Source organism: Dermacentor silvarum, chromosome 3, assembly GCF_013339745.2.
Source record: "Dermacentor silvarum isolate Dsil-2018 chromosome 3, BIME_Dsil_1.4, whole genome shotgun sequence".
Taxonomy (NCBI): Eukaryota; Metazoa; Arthropoda; class Arachnida; order Ixodida; family Ixodidae; genus Dermacentor; species Dermacentor silvarum.
Window position 1 is genome coordinate 184,355,466 of NC_051156.1, and position 22,959 is coordinate 184,378,424.

Consider the following 22,959-nt stretch of genomic DNA (forward strand, 5'->3'; position numbering starts at 1 on the left):
AAATGCACCAATGCGCACGTAGTTAGATCATTTCCATGTTCACGATAAAGAATCCTGAGTGGTCAAAATTAATACCACTACAACGTGCCTCATAATCAGATCCTGCTTTTGGCATATGTTATGTTCAATTTCACATGTTATGTTCAAAAGGTGTGAGAACTCCCTTATACAGCATCGCTGTCTTTTCTGTGCGAGTTGCGCGGACTGGCATATCTCTGTGAAGGTATATTTGTTGCACATTTACTTTAGTAGTCTTGTGCGATATTCATTACCAATCTTGTTTCCTTTTAGGAGCAACTGAAAGAAGAGTACATCGCTCAAATGATACCGGGGACTCAGCCACTCTCTCGAATAAAACTCAAGGTGCTCGGCCACAGCGGTGTGGGAAAAACAACAATGCTGGAGTCACTGAAGTGTGGATACTTCAGCAGCTGGTTTCGGCGCTCCAAGACGTCTCCTACATCACCAAAGCCAAAGTCAAGTAAGTGCTGCATTTGCTTTGAAGCTTGCCTAATCTGTTATGTTGCTGTAGCATCAACAAAGATGACCCCACTTTCCAAGTCTTAGCTTTCACCGGATTGCACCATTGAAATTCTAGTTGCTCTTGGTTAGAGTACCATATATTGAAACACCTGACAATAGAGCACGCCAATATGAATAACACGTTTGCCTTACCTGCGGCATAGCCCTGCAGTTTACGTGATTGTGAAAACTGTCGATCCACATTGTTGTGACACAGTTATCTAGTTGTTGAAACGGGCAGTTTGGGTAACCTACGTTTCTCTGTGCCTATTCCTTAACCTGAAATTTAAATATAAAAGGAGAGTTCAGAATTTTGAGTTGTGACAGAAGAAAAAGAGAAAATAGTGAACAGGGAGTAAGCTCAGTAACGTATATTCCAAGAGAGCTAAGAGGTTGTAAATGTCCTTGAACATAGACAATGCATGACTGAAGACAACAGTATGAACAAATTAGATACTCCTCAACATGCAAGCAATCCAACTCGTACTTTTGCTGTGCACATATGAATATGGAACTCCATAGAACCTACATGCATAGATACAAACACACTGAAGGTACTGGAGTAATAATGATAACTTAAAAAGCTGTGATGAGGAAGTTTAAAACAGTATATTACACAATGCTGTGCTTACTTCTAAGTCACAGTGCATTTTCATCAGTTGTTGGGCCACACACAAAGCACTGCAGCACATTTGCATGTGCGCTGCCTATGGCACCTAACAAATGCTTATGTAGCTGTTCCACAACCATTGCATGTTTCATAGAAAATAATTCACGTAAACTGAGACACATTTATACTCTAAAGATAAATAGAGTTCAGCTGGCTTTGCATAATGTGTCATGGCTAGTGTGTATGGATTTCGGTTAGTTATGTAATCAGATAGTTCTCATATTGCTTGTTTTTAAATCTAAATCCAAATATATCTACATTTTAAGTTTATGCATGTGGTATGCACATATTCATATACCATTACTTGATTTTTGACAATCACAATGACCATTATTTATAGCCCTTGTTTAGCAAGTACTGGGCACATCAGTGGCAGCTTGTACCAAAATTTTTCATTCAAGGTACATCTGCAAGAGACTAGCTGACAGCAAAATAATCACATTTATAGTTTTTGTAGAGGTAGGATAAACGTTTTTTAAAGGTGGGAATACAACTTATTTGTGTGAAATAATGAGACAGAATTGTCTGAGGGCCAATGAATAAGCAGACTCTATACATGAATGCAGCTGACTGCAAGTTTCTTTTCAGCCTATTTGACAAATTCGGCAGCTTTTAATAATTGTTTCCCTATACTCTATGCCCAATAACTAGGTTAATGGTTAGAGAAGTATATTTTACACTTGAGCTTGGTAATGTCCCGTGTGCCACGGCTGCATGCTATCACATCTCCTATCTTTTTGGAAGAAACTGGTGGTTTTGGGCTTAGACATGGCTGGTGTGTTTTTTGAGTATGCTAAAGTAGTGCTGATTGTTTCTTGTTCAGTTTATTCAATGATTTGTAAAATATAATAAGATAGAAGTAATGTACTTTGTTTGAACTAAGACATGAAGCCACTAATAGGGAGATTTGAATGAGACCAAGTTAAATCGGTTGGAGCGAAGTCAAATGTATGAATGCTGATATTGTTAGCGCAGTCTTCGTTATCTCACTCTCCTTGCTTGTTCCTCATGTTCTCTGGCACCATCTGCAGTCATGATAAATGCATAGCCAAGTGTTGTTGCAGGGCATTAGCCCTCTAAATTCCAGGAGAGCAAGAAAAACTGTCCCTCTTGCTCTGTGGAGTTTTGAAGCGACAAATGTTTAGAGGAGCTAGATTATAAAGCTCAGCAACAAGTCTGCCAAGTGCACAGTGGCTTTGAAAATTTTGACTAAGACTGCCATAACATTCATATAATCATTGCCCGCTCTCGAAACACTGCCAGCCCCTTTTTTTTTGCGAAGTATGAATTTTACAAAATATACTGCGAGATCATGCACCACTGTAGTGAACGAAGGAGCTCTGCATGTCACATACTGGAAGAAGTGTATATCTGATGACTTTATTGCCGTGTAATGTATACCGGCCAGCAGAACAACTGAACGTACAAATGATAAGTATGGTCAGTCGTTAGTGATGTTAGTAGGGTTAGAAGCGCCCCCTATGCCACATCCCTACTTGTAACAAAGGTGAACTAATTACGGGCTAATTACAGGTCCATTTGTAATCTCCATCTCCATCTGACATTACTGTGCCAGTGGTTAATGGGCATGTTAGTTAATGCCTTGCAGGGGCCATAGGCCACATATAACTTTTTATTTGAAATTGAAATTTATTTATCTAGTTATTCTTGACACCTTTCAATGTATAGGAGCTTAAGACAATCAGCACCTGACAAGGGCTTCTACACCTACCGTATGGAATTGTGCATCACATTACACAGTTGCATACATGCTTTGCAAAAACACATTTGCTACAGTGCATGCTAAGCATACACTGTTTGTTAGTCGTTCGGCAAGCACTGTCACAGCTGGTAATATTTATTGATGCTCCGATTGTGAACTATTGCACCTCTTGTGTACATACATCGTTTACCTGTTTTCTGATGAATTCTGCTGTCAAGGGGGTGAGCAGCAACTCAGTATAATTATATGCGCAGTACATGCTAATCATTCTGCTTCCTTGCACAGCATCAGGGCCCCACAGCAGCCGATCCAGCACACCAGCGATGGACGAGTACACTATCGACACAGACAGTGAGAACAACATTAGAACTGCTGACCTCAATGATGCCAGTGAACTGAATGACTACAAGAAGGCAATCACACCTCCTGCTCTACTCATCTCCAGCTGCACGGATATGATGAGCAACTCACAGCCGTTGTTTTCTGAGACTACAAATGTCAACTACACACATGGCATCGATGTGCAGCAGGTTTGTAGGGTTCCAAGATTTTTTTTAATTAGTGGCAGGAAATTTGCAAAAAGTCAACATGCATGCATTCCCACAGATGAACCTAAAGAACGCTTATGTAGCTGCATGCATGCATGTATGCATTGATGTAAACATTTTCTGTGAAAGATTATATAATAGTACAAGGTTACCAAAAGGTGACAGAAACAAAAGTTCAATAATTGGAAATATATAGTCAGTAGGACTGTGCAGTTGACAGAAATGCACAGAAAAACACAGGATTTTTTGTTTACCAAAAAAAACAAAAAACATTTTATTGCAAGAATAGTTACATTTGCACCAACAAGGGCCAGTTTAGTTGTGTGATTAGATTTTACCATGGAAAATAGCATTACAGTGCTACCTGTCCATGACAAATATGGCTATTCAGACAAGAAATGAGTTTGTAAAAAAAAAGAAAAAAAAATTCATGTCATTCTGAGCATTTCTGTGAAAACCACATTGTGCTACTGTCTATTCTTTTCAAATTACTATTGAGTGTTTATTTTTTCTGTTACTTTTGCATTACCCTGTAATTTGGTTGTTGTGACTTTTGTATTTGTGTAAATGTGACAAGTGCTGAGACTTTTAAAGAGATATGAAAACAGGCTCTGTTGCACGCACATTAAAATTACGTGTTTGATTGGCATTCCAGTCCTCTCCTAAAGTACATTTGATGTGCCTGGAAAGTGGTCTGAAGATTATGTACAACGGTATTTGAATATTGTGTACCTCAGCTAAAACCTATATGAGCTGAGTGCCAACAAGGCCATTAGTTACATTCACAACACACTGTCAGCTCTATTTTTGTTCATGAGGACCTAGACTACAGCTCTTTTATGACTGCCTGCAGCAAGTAGCTTTCTGAATACTATTTGTTGACAGCAGATCAAAATTGCTGCTACCTACATATGTGGCTGTGAGGCAGGTAAAAAAATTAAATAAAGAAAGACTGTTTTCTGGCCACTGTACAAGGTGTTGTATGTTTTCCTTGCTGATCCAAGTTAATTTCCCTGTCAATATTTGAAGGTGGTACTGTAATATATGAAGCCGATTGCCGGGCACAAGGTTTTCAAAGTGCTCCTAACAGAAGGTGCCACTGCTGTGTGTGCTGTGCTACTGCGCACAGAACATTGTGCTGATCTCCTGTAGTTTACTGGAAATAAAGTCAGACATTGACTCGGCAAGCTGCCATGCGCATTGTTCTTTCTCTGTGCTCCACCTGTGCTTTGAATGTGACAGGTACTACTGAAGGTGATTGGTTAAACTGTTTGGAAAAGAAAAGAAGTACTATGCTATATCCGACACCATAAGTAAATGGAGCATGTTATACAGTCACTACGTGGCCCTTTGTCCAGCCTAGTGTGCTTCAATAATTGTAGCAGCCACATACATCCACAGCTGAATATATTCGAAGAAACTGAATAAATGGATTTGTTCAATTTGTTACTAATGTTATGATAATTTAATTTTATCAGTAATCCCTGTTGACATGCTGAAACTGCAGTGTCATGAAAGATCGATGGTAGCTTTCAGTTCATTCTTCGAATGTGCAGGTGACCGTGTCTGGTGTTGGTGACCTGAGCATATGGGAGTTCTCGGGACATGAGCCATACCTGATGCTTTACGACCACTTCGTAGGCAATGCCCACTGCCTTCATTTAGTTGTGTTCAGCCTTGCTGAGCCTGTGCACACCCAGATCAGGCAGGTCTCCTTCTGGCTAGCTTACCTGCAAGCAAGGGCGCCACCTGTAGAACCCTTGGGTAAGCATGCACACATTGACTTTCATGCAAATGTCACCAGAGGGCAGTCGAATACTGCAGTCAATCATTCAACCACTGTGGGAAAGGGGCAAGTTTGTTAGTGTTAAATGACTTGGTTAAGATTGTATTTGTGACTTCCTTTCTCTTTCATTTTTTTTTGTTTATTTTCTGTCGAATCACATCTATCATGGCCTCCCTTTTTTTACAAACATATGTTTTACATCAAGGCACCTTGATGTAAAGCACCTTTCGAAGATAGTTAAATTAGTGGAGTTTAGTCGTTACTTCCCTCAACACCGCCAACTTAGCGCAAAACTCTTCAATCCTGTCCAACATCCCCTAGCCATATTCAGTTCTGACAGCACATCTGTAGAAAAGAGAGTGATGGTAGTAGCATGACAGTGATGACTGCAGTATGACAATGATCGCAGTGACGGTAATCTCATGATGGTGATGGCTAGAAAAGAACAACAAAGGCATGAAAATGATGGGGCGGTGACAACACGTTATTGGCTGAAAGATATGCTGTGAATGACTGCATTATGCACCAGCTATTCTGTGTCAGCATGTGGCCTGCTTTGGCCTCCAAAATATGATGCCTCCACTCTCAGAGTCTTCACTGCACACAAAACCCTAGACAAACTGCCAAGCGTAAAATTTGTCTCATAGCTCAGTGTTTGATGCACACAGCTACTGACTACACGTTACCACAGGGACATGAGTTCAATCTGCAGTGGTGGTAGTGGTCAAAGTTTTGTTTTTCTTCAACATATGGTGAGGGTGAAGTTGGAGATGAGAAGATGGTGAGGACAGCAGGCGGCTCGACAATGACAGTGTTATTATGACTACATGGCAACGACACAACAGAAAAGACAGACGAATACAGCAAACTTTAGTGACTTCAGTGATCACTGTGCGACAGCAGTTTGCTGCTGTTGCAGTAATATAATTGTCTAGATGTATGCTACTGAAAGGAAGGCAAGCTGCCTAGCTGTTGCGCATGTAACATGCGCATGAGCATGTTGCGGCTGTGAATCCTTTCCAACAAGGAGTCTAAAATGAGCCATGATCTACAAGAGTAGAGCATAGATTTGCTTAATACTATTGGTACAGTCTTCTAGGGCAACTGTACAGCTTGGTCTTGGGAGTTAAAAGGTGAATCATTCCATACTGATCACCTTTCTTTCGCATTTCCTTTCCTTTCACCGTGGCAAGAAAGACAAGTTAACAGTCGTTTGTTTGTACTAGAGGCTTAGCACTTTTAGGTTTGCGTACTGCATGCATAATGAAATGGTTGCACAGGAGGGCAATGTGTGAAAAAGTGAACCTTCTGACTAACGTGGTTGCACGGGATTGACTTAGTGTAGTTTATTGGAGCACGTGCGTGATAGCTGCAGAGACAGGAAGTGCTCATTCTGTCCCTTCTCTTCTGTGTCACTTTTGTTTTGTTCTGTACTCCCAATAACGAAAGCAACATCCTTGGAAACTGGCCTACACGAATAACAGCGTGAGCCTGCTCTGAAGGCGCTGCTGCGTTACTTAAGACTAGCTGACTCAATGACAAATTGTGACTCTAGCACTGTGTGACATAGGATGGGATGTTGACTCTGTGCAACACTAGAACAGCCTTCAGCAGACTGCGCGACAGTGCCCACAGAAACGGTTCTGTTTTGTGTGTGTGTGTGTGTGGTTTTCTTTCTTTTATATTAATTATTTTTTTTCTCTCTCTCACCTATCGCACCCTTTACCCCTCCCCCGGTGCAGGGTAGCCAACCGGAGATAATCTCTGGTTAACCTCCCTGTCTTTCCTTTGCCTTTCTCTCTCTCTCTCTTTGTTTTGTATTACAAGAATGTGAAAGTAAAAAACTGCATCAAGTCATACGCATTGCATAAATACTTTACATACTCTTGCTGCTTTCAGGAATGGGAGGGAAAAGTGCCTCTCCCCTCAGAGTGGCACTAGTGGCCACCCATGCAGACGTATGTGCGAGCAACATCAACAGGAACCAAAACTGTGATGTGCTGCAGCAACAGAACAATGCCGAAGCTGATGCCAAGATCATCCTGGCAGCTGCACGGGAACGCTTCCAGCATGTTTTTGACCTGCACGACACCGTGTTTGTCGTGGATGCCCATGTTGTTGGGTCACAGAGTATGAAGTCTCTCAAGCAGTACCTCTCCAACAATAGAGTCAAAATTGTGCAGGTAAGTTACTTGCGCTTTCACTTACGTAGCGGCTATAGTTGCTGACTCTTTTGCATTTATAGGCATTTTCATGCATATCAACATGGAAAGTTTTTACTTATAAGGTGAAGGTAACTTGAGATAATATGCATATGCTGATCACATTCAAAGCATTTCGTTCCTACAGTTACTCCTTTGCATGGGATAGACAGACAGTTCTTTGTATTGCTGAATAATGACTTACATTTATTTGGAAAACATCTTTTCGAAATCACGTTTCAGCCCACAGGATACTTGCTCTTTTTTTTTAGACTATACTTTAAATTAGTGGATTGGTGGAACTGTGTATGGTTACTGTATCAGTGTGTGCTGTTCAGACTTGTACGTGTTACAGAAAAGGAGTAACTAATTACAATTACTTCATTAAAAATTAATTGAGTACAGTGACCAATTACTGCCCCACAAAAGTAAGTGAGCAATTATTAAAATTTAATATAGATTACTTTTGTTTTTTGTTTCTTTCCTCCGAACCATAATTAACATTGCACAAATACAGTACATAGAACACGCTGGCCTGGCTTGATCAGTGCGTCTTCTTCAGCAATTCCCATTTTCCCAACTTTGTTAACAATGGATTTTTTGAAATTTTTGTCAGTCATTTTCTTATGTTTTCTTGTGAAGACACCATCAGCGATACTGAAAACGTGCTCGATGTGTGTGCTGGAGGGAAGGGTCATGTTGTAACGTATGAACATTTTGTGCACAAGACAGCAGTTAATCAATGACACAGTGCTCGCGATGGAGTCCTCTATCTAGCCCAACACTTCATAGATGCTGGAGCTTGGAGAAGGCACTACTGGTAGGGACAATGAAAACTGAAAAAAATCATTCATAGGTGATTTCCTGGCATCAAATTCTTGTGTGGATATTGCTTTTGAGCTATACCAGTGCCAGTTCACTTTGTCGGCCAAAATCCAGTGGAACATTAAGATAAGATAAATTCTGAGCACCAAGGTTTACCTATCTGAACATGTGCATGCACAAGGCTTCTGCATTGCATGACTATGGCGTTATACTGTAGTTCTCACCAAATGCAAGTGCTCAAAGTTCCATTGCCTGTTACAGCTTGGCTCGTCAATAAAGCAACTGGTTGCATGTAATTGATTACTGAAAAGAGTAATTGAATTACAGTGAGCGTTACCAACAGACTAAGGAATCAGTTAAAAAACTAACAAAAAAATTTAACCGATTACACGTAGTTAATTACATGTACAGTGCAGTCCACTGTTAAAGGGAACACTCAAATGTGCGGCTCTCACTTTGCTGACACCCTAGCTGCAAGTGGTGAGGGCACCACTTGTCTTTACACTTTTGTCATTGCACAATGTCGACCAGTGCACTGCTCAGATGTGTCGAAAGGAGGCAAAGCTACTAACCACAAGTTATCTGCTGCAAATTTAGGTGATTGTACTCTTGCGAGAGAGGAAAATCTGGACATGCTCAGCACACGAGTTTTCCCTTTGACTGTGGACCCCTCTGTACATGATTCATTACGTACAAGTCTGATGCTAGTGAGCTCATGCACATAGAAGAGTGTGTTTATCAGCCTTTATTATTTCTCTTATGTATATGTACTTTTGTTTCTTGTACAAGAAAGCCTTGCTTGTGTTATGCGTGTCTTTTTTTTTCTGCAGTCTACTTTTTTTTTTTTTTCACTTTAGTACCGTACAAGCTAGTCTGTAAACTGTCTTTGGTTGGAAGCACTAACTTTTTGTGATGTCTCCTGCAACTCGGTGCATAAGTAAACTCTCGTTAATTTGACTTGGGTAATTTAACTTTTTGCTTAATTCGAACAGCACTGAAATGTTCTGGCAAGAAACCATCAATTGCTATAGAAAGAAAACTCATTTAGTTCAAACGTGCAAACATGCTGCTTCGACTTATTAATTTCCCACTGACCCCACCGGCACCCCCTTTGTGTGCGTAGCAGCTAGTAAAGCCTTGAAAACACAAAATTCAGCAGATGACGCTACTGCTTTCGTCTCTTTTGAGGATTTTGTCACTGCTGATGACAGTGTTGGCATTTCTGGGCCACTCATTGACAATGACACTGTCAGCAATGTGACAGTCCAACGCTGATGCAGCATCTAGACATGTCTGCACTCTTTGCCACATGCTAGAATGATTCACATGTCAAGATGAAGAAGCAGGAGCAAAAAGGCATTACAGACTTCTTCTAGCAACAAAAAGATTCAAAATTAATTTTTCTGCAGTTTCTTAATTCGACCTTTCGGATGATTCGACCAAATCTTGTGGTACCGCAAGGGTTGAATTAACGGGAGTTGAGTGTACTAGCTAGGAATTTCTTCAGATGTTGCCGAGTGCTTAATTTGTTTTTTCTTCTTCTACAGAACCTCCCTAAGAGTACCGGCTTTCTGGAATCAATGGTGGGGCACCTTCCCAACTGGAGGAAATCATCACCCTCGTTTCCGGTGCTTACCTGGCGCCAGTTTATGGATATGGTGCACATACAAGTGAATCCTCTGGCAGGAGAGGAACACATGCGTGAGCTCATCCACCAGCTCCAACTGATGGGAGAGGTGAGTTTGTCTTCTCAAGTAGAGAACAGCTGTCCTTTGCCACACATAGCACTGATCCAGAATAGGGGTTGATGCTTATGTGAGCAGACCTAGTTTAAAGCTGGTACATGATTTTTATGAAACAAATATTCTACAAGCCTGGAGAACCCCAGGCTGCTGGCCTACTTCAAATGGCGATCCATGTAACATCAAGCTGCACAGTTCAGTTCTGGTGGAGGGCGTACTGCAAGCAGGCGTTGAGCTTGGTCAAGCACAACGTGGAGAAAAGCCAGACGGAAAGGGAAGACCTTGTATTTGTTGGAGATATGCAACTGCTGGAGAAGATTGCCAGTTTGTGCTGTTCCTGTCTATGGTTTCTTGTGTGGTTTGCGTTTTTATGTGTAGTCAATCATGATAACTCGTTTTACGTATTTTCTGAAGCAGTGCCTTTGCCTTGTTTCGGAATTTGCAACTTGCAGAGTTTTCTTTACTTGGTGGCCACTTTTAGTGTGCATATATAAAGACACTCTTCACTACCTGTGCCATGCGATACTGCCTCTAATATAGCCCTGCTTCTCAGTTGGTCGTTCTGCATACTTACTTGGGGCCAGGCTATCTGACTGCCATGGACATCAGAGACTCCTGCTGAGGCTTCTGATAGCACCATGGTAGTCATCATTGCGGCTTTAATTGTGGCTTCGCATAACATCCTTACACCAGCTCAAGATGCCAAGTGTAAAACAGTGGTGTCCAGACTTGTTCATAAAAGCAGTTCACAAAAAGCACATGCTTATACTCCATCTCACAAGTAATTTGCAGCACTGTGGAAGCTGCAGGGCTCCTTAACCAATAGGAAGGCCTAATGCCCCTTGAGTTGCGTTCATCCGTGCTGCGTCGTCTGCTCACCGCCACCGTAATTCGCGATATACCACTTGCATGCACAAAGGTCCTAACATGTCAAGTATCACTGCAACGCATTGTGTACCAAGCAAACATAAAACCCTCCAATTCCGCATATAGTCAGACAGTTATGCCCGGAACTATATTCCACTGCGCTAGGATATTACCCGTGTACACATCATACCATCGGCAGGTGCTGCAAATGATTTGTGAGTATGGAGTATAGTTATCGCTGTGTATCTTTGTGTGCATCGTAGAAGACTTTGCAACTTTCAAGTGGGCTGCAACAAATAGGCATGGAAGGTCAAAGTTCTTTTTCGTAATTTCTCTTGCCTGCAAACTCTCATCACAAATTCGAGTAAAAAATTGAAAATTTAGGTCCTGTGTAACAGGAAAAGCCTATGAAATTCAATAAGTAGCTCTTAGTTCTTTTTAAAATTCAGTTTATATTTAAAATTATTATTAACTACTTACTAGCCTCTGCCCGACATCCCCACAATGTCCGACTTAAATAAAGCAGCTTGAAAGAACGTGCCTTTTTTTTTTTCAACATTGGTTTTGGCATATGAAATCTCTGCTATTGCAAGAACTGAGCCATTTTCTGTTTGAGAGGGCTAATGTACCAATGTAACTTGATTTACCATAATTACGTCCATTTACTTAATGTGCTGCAGCAGAGTCTATCGACGATGGTCTCTTTTACGCTGTGGTTCATTTCTCATTGTAGGTGCTGTACACAAAATCTGAAACAGAGGACATGGTGGTGCTCAATCCTAAATGGCTCTGCAGTTCTGTCATTGGAGAGCTGCTTTCCCAGGAGCACCTTGAGAAAGCACGTGTGACAGGTTGCTATACTGTGGAAGATTTCCAGTTTGCCTTCCCAGACACCGATGCTATAGACCTTCTGCAGGTGTGTGGTTCTTTATTTCATAATTTCAGTACAATGAGAGTACACTGTGAAGTCAGTCAGAAAATTAGAAGAGCATGTGAAGAATAGTGCAAAACATTGCACAGAGCCTGTTCAGATAAAATGTGTGGGTCCTGTAGGACTACCCATTCAGCTCATATTAAGGTTCTGTTGGTTCCATTGGTGGACTGGTTGTCGTTAGACATTTTACTGAAACTGATAGGACCAAATGAGTGTTTTTGAGTGGGAGAACAAGAGAAACAACCACTTTATGCCACTTTATGACCTGTTAGTAAATATACATTTAGGTGTTGAGAAATCAGTATCTTCTGTTAAAGATACATTTTGTTTCAGTTAGAAAGTGAACTAACGTTTAAAGTAAACCTCGACAATGTCTAGCACTTTTTAGTGTTCCCCAATTTGTAAAAGTGTAGTGAAACATCATGTGCCACTTGGATAGCAAGGATTTGTTTTCTGACTAGCTACACTTAGGCATGTAGGTAGTTGAACTAGTTGAGGTTTAGATGAATGAAGTGCGACGTGACGCATAGAATGGATGATATGCAGCATCTTGCAAGCCATATGCACGTTTGCAAGGCTCTGTTATAACCAGAAACTGTCCTACACAGACCACATGTTTAACAAGATACTAGATACAGTATGGTCCATTGTTAAATGGGACACCTAAGGGGTAATAACTGCACTACAACTAGTACATTTCTTGAGCCATGTCATGAAAATGTGACTGACATGATGCATGCGTGCGTGTATGTGTTTTTAAATTCATTATTTATTGCTTCAACAGAACTTGCTTTTGCCAGTTCTGTTCAATAGCACTAAGAAAAAAAAACCATGAATAAGAAGCTGCAGTTAAATTGAAACCTCTGCTTACATAGTTTGGCCCCATCTCACTTAGATGTGCACAGTATTGCTACATAAGACCAATTTACGGCAGGCACTGCCGTGTTTGATGAAAAGTTGAATGTGCTGCAGTTCATCAGCAATGATGAAGGATTAACTTTTTCCTTCAACGGATTTGCCCGTAGCCAATAATTCAATACTTCAAACAGGTGATTCAAGTCCGTTATGAATAAATACACATGTCTGATGACCGGATGTACACTAAATGAAGATTTAATTACTCTGTAATTATGAGGACTCACCAGAAAATGCATAAGGGATCGTTCTATCACTTTGACAAAAATAAAATTAAGTAACTTGCACTTTCCCTGACATGCCATCATAATTTGTGACTGAAGGGGATATATCTCAGCTGTAATTGATGCCAGAATACTACTTAGGCGTTCTCTTTAATGAGTACACCATACTGTATGAAGGCTCTTCTCAGCTGCAGTTGTGTAGCCAGAATCATGCTTTCTTTCACTTCTTTTTTTCATTGTCATTGTTTTTGTACTAATGTGCAAAGTTGGGTTCCATCTCTACTCTACATGCAACTATCCTTCACAAATGATTTAGTCCCTCTCTTCCCCTCTGCAAAGGAATTTCCCCCTCTCTCTTACTTCTGCACAACCCTGACAACTGGAAGTGACTGCAAGACATTTAGATTATGGAATTCACCTTTGGTTGTTTAAATGAAGTACAGATTTTGGTCTGTGGACAAGAGAGTTTGTTTGGAGATTTTGCATGGCAGCTAATGTCTGTATTTTTGTAAATAAGCCACTAGTCATACATGTCAAGTATCAGGACCCATTAATATACCATGATTTTTTTTTCCCTCCGAGTGACAGTATTGGCTTGCTTCTTGTTTTTTTTTTATCACGCCCAGGTGTTGGAAAACCTCAAGATGTGTACCAAGTGTGACAATGATGGCGATGTGGAGTACGAATTTCCATGTTACAATTTGGTTGAAACACTGGAAGGCCTGTGGGATCCTTCAGATCCACGTTACACCCAAGGCGTGTATTGTGGGGTGCACGTCCTCCCATTTGACGACTTTCCACACATCCTGGCCACAATCTTTACCCGTATACAGGTAACTGTCATGCATGTTGCATTGTTCTTCTGGTGAATATGCTTTTGAAAAGTTCAAAGCTGATAATTATTTATTCAATTGAGTATTTGAGCTGTGAAGCACATGTCTGGTAATTTGTGCTGTTACATATGCAAAAGGAGTATGATTTAGTTGCACGTCCTTGCCATGAGAAAGAATTGAAATGTGATCATTAGGCACAGGGCTTTTCATTTGTAAGGAAAGCATCTCATTAGTACTCAGTCTGATATGGCTTGTACATTTCTTCCAAATATTATTGGAAAAAAAGTAGCCAGTATGATGCTTAGTGCAGGTATCTAGCAATGAGAGATAAATCTGCAGGCCTTCATTTGCGCGAGTATGTAAATTTAGCCTGCTACATATTATTGCTTTAATACTAATGAGTTGTTTCCCCTTAGCAGGGATAACTGTGTGCATTGGTAAATGACGATGTCACCATGTAAAACAAAAAGATTCTGTGCCTTTTGTGTGCCAACAAATGCGCGATGGAATGGAACGGCAAAAAATTTCGCTGGTCTGATGTTCATGTTAGCTGTTTAAAGTTCGTGGACACTGTTCAAAAGTTATGTACGCTGTCGCAACTAATTTTTTGAAGCTTCCATCGTGTATATTGGACACACCGCCAGAGTGATTAGAAAGAAGCCACAATTTTATCATCTGGAAGGCAGGCTGCACAAAGGCATGTATGAATTAAAGCGAATACATAGGTCAAACATAAGCATGCTAACAGCAAAGGAATCAAAGAGAGCGAGCTGCAAATGAAAGGTGGCACAGGTAACAAGTTTTATGCGCTAGAAAAGACAGGAATGAAAAGGAAGGACAGGAGATGAATGCTTGTCTTGTGTCCTAATTCCTTTTACGTGGAAGCGTAGATGCCCCGTCTGCCAAATCGGCGAAATTGTTTGTCACTACGAGGGGAGCGCGCGCCGGAGGAGGAAGTCGCCTGGAGGGGAAGAAGAGAATCGCCGCGTTCGCGCCCGCAGCAATATGCGCTTTCTCTGTGGCACACCAGGCGTTGCACCGTCGAGATCAATGTAGCATCCGCGACCACGTTCATGCCCTATCCGTTTGTGCTTCGATGCCGCGGTGCTCACTGTGCATGTTCACGGCGTCCATACGCTTGTGCGTAACTCGCGTTCACGAACTCTAATGTCCCTGTAATTTTTTTGTCCTCTATCTTTTCTAAGGCTTGATATACCTGTTAGAATGGCTTAGCAACAAGGCTGAATGTCAGCCTGTGGCACAGGGGCCTAGAAGTTATCCTGCTACACAGAAAAGTGCATGTCCCGCTTGTCACTGCATAGTCATAGGAAATGCCATGGTAAGAATGCTTTACATTGCCTAGAAAAAGTGCATGGGTTCTCACATGAAGAAGAGTGGTATGTTTCGATGCAGTGTTGAGTGAACACAAACATGTGCACAAACAGTACACATGTTTGTGCTTGAGATACACAAATGGTGCAAGAGGGAACTATAGTATTTTTAACGAAAATGTGGTAATGTGAGCTATAATGAAAGCTTTAGCTGTAAGTGTTTTCATGGCAGCAAAAGCATTACTGCCTTGAAGCCATACCTGAAGGCAAAGATTTCCTACAACAGAGCTTTGCATTGCTGTGAAGCCGTGCCATGCTTCATCAAAGAACAGCTGTGAATGCTGTGATAACTGAAGATGCAAAATTGTATATAGAGCTTCAATTTCACGCTAAAAATTGTAGTGGTTTGTTTGTATACCAACTTAAATCTCGTAACCAGGGTGCAGGTTATATGTGTGAACATACAATATGCATTGATGTTTATATGTACTATTTGAGGCACCTATTGGAATGTTGGCCGATTGTGTGCAGGTTCAGCTGCGACGTGCATCCATGGAACATGCAGATTCTGATAGTGATCTATACCAATGGCTGCGGGGCAGCAAGTTTTGCAGTGGGGCACTGGAGGGAATGCTCACACTAGTTGATAATGACAGTGCTTTGGAAGTGAAAGTGCGTGGTCCACGTGGTTCATCCTCAAGCTGGTGAGTAACATTATCATGAAACTGTATATATGTAGGGCTAAGTGCTTTACATTAGAACAGGAGGTAAAACAACAACGAAACGCTAAGGAGGTATCATGTTATCAATTTTCAAAAATTTATTTTTAGCCAGGAGAGGTTGTCTTCAAAGAGCTGTATACCACAGGAAGAAAAGGAATGCACATGTTGCTTTGTGTTGTCAAAAATGCTGTTGTAGGTTTTGTACTATGTGCAGGTGCCTAATGTTTGGATAGGTGCACCACGTGTTAACAGATAATGCGTTAGTGAGTGCATTTGCGCAATTTGAAGTTCTGGCTGATTGTGGTAAGATTGGAAATGAATTAATAGACAAAATTTTTGCTATGAAGGCTCATTCCAAGCTTGTTGATAGTAATATTAGCTTTTGTTCCTTGTGTGTGCATTTTATATGTCTGACTGGATGATTAAGCATCCATATTGCTGCAATGCACTGCTTGTAGCTCCATTTTTACGTACATCCACCTAACTGCATGATCAGTACACATGAACAATGTGTGTGCTGTGTGGAATTGCCATTTTTGACACTTCTTATGCATTTTACTCCCCATTTACTCCCCATTTACATTTATGCATTTTTCTCCCCAAAAGATAAAACAACAAAGCCAATACAAACTATGAGTGTCACAGTGAAAGTAATACAGAAGTCTGCATGGTCCTTTTGTTAACTGACATAAAGCACTGAAACTCCACATGAAGTTTTATAAGCCACTACATCAATTCTTATGTGACGAAGGCCTACACGCTTTTATTTAGTTACAATTTATATACATGCAGCGCAAGCCGTTTAAATTTATAAATATACTTTGTACAGTCGTACTGGTCTGACATACCATATACACTCATGTAAGGGCTGTACTTATTTTTTCAAAATCTGTGAACTGACTTTAAGATTCTTTGCAATGATATCCAGCGGCGCAACCGATGGGGGTGGGTTTAGGGATTGTGAATGTCCCCCTAGAGGTCAACAGACCCTCTGCCCCCATCTCCCAGGAACTGACCAGTGAGGTTAACTAACCGAAAGGTAGCCACAGAAGCTTCAGTGACGTCTTCAGGCCAGTTTAAGAGAAGTTGCCATTTACCAATTGCCTTCGTTGCCAATTCGTACAAAATCTAGACCGCAGAAATGGAAACTCCTCTGTGCATGTTTAACAATGCTAGTCCCATTTAAGTTCAATGTGCATGTCATGCTACGGAGGTAGGGTTTAAAGTGCCTCAATGTTGAAAAACACCCCTCACTTGTAGATGTCATTATTGGTAGGGTCACCATTATTTGAAGGAGCTTTCGATGCCCCTGGGAAACAGAAGAGGGGCATGTTTTAAGTGCCTCAGGTGGACTCTTCGGACATTGTTCTAGCTGCTGAAGTTTCCTATACCAAAGGTGTAGCTATCCAGCTGTAGTGGAGATGGAGTCCGCAACATCACCATGGTAACTAACGTTCACAGAGTTGGCGTACCACCACAGAGTTAGAACTATTTATGTGATTTTTGTGACATACATCGATGTAGATTCTACATCGATTCTGCGCAGTCTTTATGAACATTGTATGGGAAATTATAGGAATGCGGGCAGGATAAAAACAAGCATGACATTCATGTTTCACTGCCGAGCAGCTTCTACTTCCTGGAGGACCTCCTGATGGTCGTCGATGACGTGCTGGGCGAAGTGTGCCCGGGCGCGCAGTTCGAGCGGCACCTGCTGAGCGCCGCCGACCTGCGGCACCATGCGCCGACCCCGGCGCGCTACCCAGCGCGCCTCGTCATGCGCGCCATGCTGAACGACGGCGGCCTGCACGCCCAAGTGCTGCATCCACAGACCGGCATGCCCGAGTCTGCATGTGACCTGCTCTGCTGCCGCGACGTGGCCTTGGTTGCGTCGCTCGTCTGTGGGCCGGACACGCACGCGTCGCAGCTGTCTCTGCTCACACGCCAGAGGCTGGGCGCCGCGCTGGATCCGCCCGAGAAGCTGGGACGGGATTGGTGCCTCCTGGCGGTGCAGCTCGGCATGACTGAGCGCCTGCCCGAGCTGGACCCAGAGTCCAAGGAGTCCGGCGTGCTCGCGAGCTCGGGCAAGAGCCCTATCGCCAGGGTGCTTGGGGAGTGGACGCTGGTGATGGATAGCACGATCGGGCACCTTGCGCGCGCGCTTGATGAACTGGGCAGGGGAGACGCGGCGGACATTGTTCTGGGGACGTCGCCACTCGTCAAGGTGGCGGTCGCATCGGCGCCGACGTCGCCTGCGTCGCCACCGGCAGGCAGGCACGACGATGCGAGGGTGGCAGCAGCTGTTTCTGCGGCGTCGAGCTCGAACATTTCTCGCTAGTGCCTTGTTCTGTTTTCTGTGCTTTGTGCGTGCTTTTTGTTGCTTTTTTTTTTTGCATGGAACACCCGTGAAGTGTTTCTCTGTACATGTGTGCTTGAAGAAGATATGGCATCGGCAGTTGCCGCGACGTCAATTTTTGAACATTTCTCGCTGGTGCTTAAATTTTTTTCTTTGTACCCAAGGTGCGACGCGTTTTTTAAATGCAAGTGTGCTTGTGTGGCAAAGCTGCCTTTAATTGTTATGACTACATTTTGTTTTACATGCTGCAGCTGTACAAGAATTTGCAGTGACTTTTCCAGAGAGAACAAATCAAAACCAAACACTCGTGAAGAGTGATTCTGCGTAAATGTATGAAATATAATATCATACTTTTACCAGGGACATTCCAGCAGAAAGAACAAAACACCCAAAAATAGACTACCATTGTTTGACGTGTGACTGACCCACAATACAGTGCACCAGTATGACTGCTATGATAAGGTGGCTAGGTAATTGTCATATGGTTTTAGGTGTTGCTTCACAGAACTGCTTTCTACACTTGCTCAACATCTGTGAAAGTAACTGATTGCACATTATAATATATCTAGTTATGTTTGTGATAGCCTGTGACCGTAATTCAGACCTCTTTCTTTTGGTGCTGTTACATAATCTTGTAGACCTTTTAATTTTGCTTTCACTGCTTCTATAAACCGAGTAAATGATATATAGTTTAAGTCAGGGCAATATTAATACTAGAAATGTCCTGGCTTCTTGCATTACTTGCTTTTTGTAGTCCAAAAATTGATGCTTTTGAAATCATTATTCCTATGTCTTCTTCGCGCTTCCTTTTTTATGACACACAGTAAAGTTTGTTGTGGCTACTTCGATGTTATAATAGATGCACATATGTACATAAAGCTGTTATGTAAGGCAAATGAAACTAATCTAATGGCTTTAGTAGTGATAAGCCAGCTAGACATGCTAACACAAGCCAACTAAAACAAAGTGTTTTGCTCATGTAGTTAAAGCTCAGGCCAAATAGGATGCTCCTTGCCTGGTATGTAACACACATCCGGGTAGATTACAGTGTTGACTGAAGTCTAGTAAGGTCTTGCACACAGGCAGTTTATGTTACGATCTGCTGTTGAAATTCTTGCCTACTGTAATGGTATGGTATGAAAAACTTTATTGAGGTCCTGGAGAGCATGTCTCACAAGCAGTGGGCTGCTCCTACGTAGGGACCGGAAGGCCAAGCCCCTCAACCGCGTCGTGGGCCTGCTGGACAGCCCAGAGTTGGTCGGCCAGAAGAGGGCTGCGGAGGGCCGCATCCCACCTGGCCGAGTTGTTATCGATTGTAGAGTGTGACCGGGCACACTACCAGAGCATGTGATCTAACGTGGCTATTTCTCCGCATGAGGGACAAGAGTTGTTGGTATAAGTATCTGGATAGATCGTGTGTAAGAGACACGGGTTAGGATACATGCTCGTTTGAAAAAGCCTAAGTGTGAGGGCCTAAACTCTGTTGAGCCGAATGTGCTACTATGAATATGTGAGCACAAGAAGGCATTACTTTTTAATGTTGACAGAAACATACATGGTGGGTATCAAAATAGATTGCTCAAAGACATTACTCCTACTTAATTTGTTTTGCTGAAAATATACAGTTCATTGTAAGTGCAGCCTGATATTGTGAGCTGATTACAAAGTTATTCCGTGAGTAGCACATAACCATTAGTTTTGTTAGTTCTTTAGTTCGCACCTAACCAGTGTGCATGTTACAAACTAGAGAATGTCTGATCCTCCCCCCCTCTTTCTATTGAGCAGTTCGAACCAAATCATGCAAGTGTATTTTGCCACTCACATGAATTTATGAGTGAATTTGTTGGCGTGCACAGCATGGAAGTATATAGTGACCTGCAGTATTGTTGGTACGTGAATTATTTAAGCGTTGTCTGCGTTCTAGAGACCTTCACTTTGGTGGAAAGACGGGTGTTGTGAGAGCTAGGAAAGTTTAAGTTTCTGTCAGGACAGTTCACTTTTCTTTCCCATGCAATGCACTGTGATGTGTTTATGCTACTGATCATCATGTCAGCAATATTTGCTTGTTATTTGTGTGTTATTTTTGCTGTTACATATTTCAGTTCTTGAAGAATTTAGACAGAAACTAGCGATGATGATTGTAGAAGCATTGTGGGGTCGTCATGGAAATAACCTGATCAGTTGTAGCACGATCAGTACCATGTCTTAACATTAAAGACTAATAGTTGTGACCAGAGTTGTTTGCATACCAAGGAATTCACATTGATTCTGTAACTGCTTATCTAAGACCATGAGTTAGGTATCCTCGTGTGTTGCAATTCTGAGTCGGCTTTATAAGAATGCGTGCGGGTGTTCTTGCTGTGGGCTACCTAGATTCTCTATGACATAGCGTAATGCTTGCATGCTATCTAGCATTTATCGATTACTACTACAGTACAGTGTCTGACAAGTGCCAAGTAGGTAAACCTCCTTTTTATTATGAAGACGTACTGGAAGCATGTGGTGTTCCCACCATTTATGCATTCATATACCTAGAATTTTAACATCTTTAATAGTAACTATTTTTACGCGCATCTGCAGTATGTTCTTGCTTGTCGCGAAGGCTGACGTGTTTGCTTTCGATGGGAAACGATGGTTCAGTCGCTTTGGCCATGCAATGGTTACTCTGTTTGGTTGTGCGAAGCAAGGTATCACCACGAGTGTGATATTTAGATTGCATTGCTAATGAAATAAGGATTGATCCAGGCATGAGGTCGGTTGTTATTCTGCCAAAAGGAACAGTGCAATCACTTTTGAGTAGAACTGCTGCGTGTTTAGCTTGACGCCACTCATGCATCGTTGATTTTTGTTGCTGCTTTTTCTACTCGTGACAATAAACTTGCCATTCAAGGACTCACTGGTGAGGTGTGGTGTTGATAAAACGTGCGAAAAAAAACAAAATCCGGCAGATCCCATGCCCTGTGGGAATCGATGTTATGCGAAGCAGTGTGCTCACTCCTACCATGTTAATGAAACGATCATGAGAGCACCAAGACGTAGGCAACTCTTTCATGACCTACATGACACGCATGTCATGACATTCATGTCATGAGTTTTCAGGAGTCCCTTTAGCTACACTTAAGAGACCTTAGGGTGAAAACCTTAGTTATGCTCATGACTATGACTTCTACCAGCATCCTTTAGTGTTTCCTTCACTTAGTACCCACGTCCGAACTCATTCCAGTGGTTTTTGAGTGTTAAACTTTTTTTGCTGAGTCATTGTCATTTTTGCTGAGTCATGCTCATGACTATAAGTTCGACCAGTATACTGTAGTGTTTCCTTCACTTAGTACCCACGTCAGAACTCATTTCAGTGACTTTTGAGTGTTAATCTTTTTTTGCTGAGTCATTGTCAGTTTTGCTGAGTAATCATCATGACTATGATTTCTTCATCATCATTAAGTGTTTCCTTCACTTAGTGCCCACGTCCGAACCCATTCCAGTGGTATTTGAGTGGCAATACTTTTTCGCTGAGTCATTGTCATTTTGCAGAGTCATGCTCATGACTATGACTTCTACCAGCATCCTTTAGTGTTTCCTTCACTTGGTACCCACGTCTGAACACATTTCAGTGGTTTTCGAGTGTTAATTTTTTTTTGCTGATTCATTGTCATTTTTGCTGAGTCATGCTCATGACTATGCCTTCTACCACCATCCTTTAGTGTTTCCTTCGCTTAGTACCTATGTCCGAACCCACTTCAGTAGTTTTTGAGTGTTAATTTTTTTGCTGAGTCATTGTAATTTTTGCTGAGTCATGGTCATGACTATGGCTTCTACCACCATCCTGTAGTGTTTCCTTCACTTAGTACCCATGTCCGAACCCATTTCAGTGGTTTTTGAGTGTTAATATTTTTCGCGGAGTCATTGTCATAATCTACGTGACACGCATGCCATGGCATTTATGTCATGACCTATCATTATGTTCGTCATACACTCCTGTTATACTATACCAATTTTGGTACCTACCAAGTTAACGAAACGATCATGAGAGCACCAAGATGTAGGCAGCTGTTTCATGACCTACATGACACGCATGTCATGACATACCATTTATGTTCGTCATACACTCCTGTTATACTATATCAATTTTAGTACCTACCAAGTTAACGAAAGGACCATGAGAGCACCAAGATGTAGGCGGCTGTTTCATGACCTACATGACACGCATGCCATGACATTCATGTCATGACATACCATTTATGTTCGTCATATACTCCTGTCATAGTATGCCAATTTTGGTACCTATCAAGTTAACGAAACGATCATGAGAGCACCAAGACGTAGGCGGCTGTTTCATGACCTACATGACACGCATGTAATGACATTTCTGTCATGACCTATCGTTATGTTCGTCATACACTCCTGTTATACTATACCAATTTTGGTACCTACCAAGTTAACGAAAGCGACCATGAGAGCACCAAGACGTAGGCGGCTGTTTCATGACCTACATGACACGCATGTCATGACATACCATTTATGTTTGTCATACACTCCTGTTATACTATATCAATTTTGGTACCTACCAAGTTAACGAAAGGACCATGAGGGCACCAAGATGTAGGCGGCTGTTTCATGACCTACATGACACGCATGCCATAACATTCATGTCATGACATACCATTTATGTTCGTCATGTACTCCTGTCATAGTATGCCAATTTTGGTACCTATCAAGTTAACGAAACGATCATGAGAGCACCAAGACGTAGGTGGCTGTTT

The 22,959-nt window shown here is 41.9% G+C and overlaps 1 protein-coding gene across 4 annotated transcripts in view; it reads left to right on the top strand.

Moving 5' to 3' along the window:
* LOC119446229 (death-associated protein kinase 1-like) overlaps positions 1-21,095 on the top strand; it is a 140,710-nt gene extending 119,615 nt beyond the window's left edge. For all 4 annotated transcript variants that reach the window (XM_037710595.2, XM_049664015.1, XM_049664014.1 and 1 more), the window contains 9 exons: positions 292-481; positions 3,201-3,445; positions 5,020-5,227; positions 7,149-7,432; positions 9,823-10,011; positions 11,618-11,800; positions 13,584-13,790; positions 15,653-15,825; positions 17,473-21,095. In XM_037710595.2, the coding sequence (XP_037566523.1) occupies positions 292-481; positions 3,201-3,445; positions 5,020-5,227; positions 7,149-7,432; positions 9,823-10,011; positions 11,618-11,800; positions 13,584-13,790; positions 15,653-15,825; positions 17,473-18,181 (2,388 nt within the window). In that variant the 3' untranslated portion in view covers positions 18,182-21,095. The remainder of the gene's footprint in view (positions 1-291; positions 482-3,200; positions 3,446-5,019; positions 5,228-7,148; positions 7,433-9,822; positions 10,012-11,617; positions 11,801-13,583; positions 13,791-15,652; positions 15,826-17,472) is intronic.
* Positions 21,096-22,959: the final 1,864 nt, after the last annotated feature.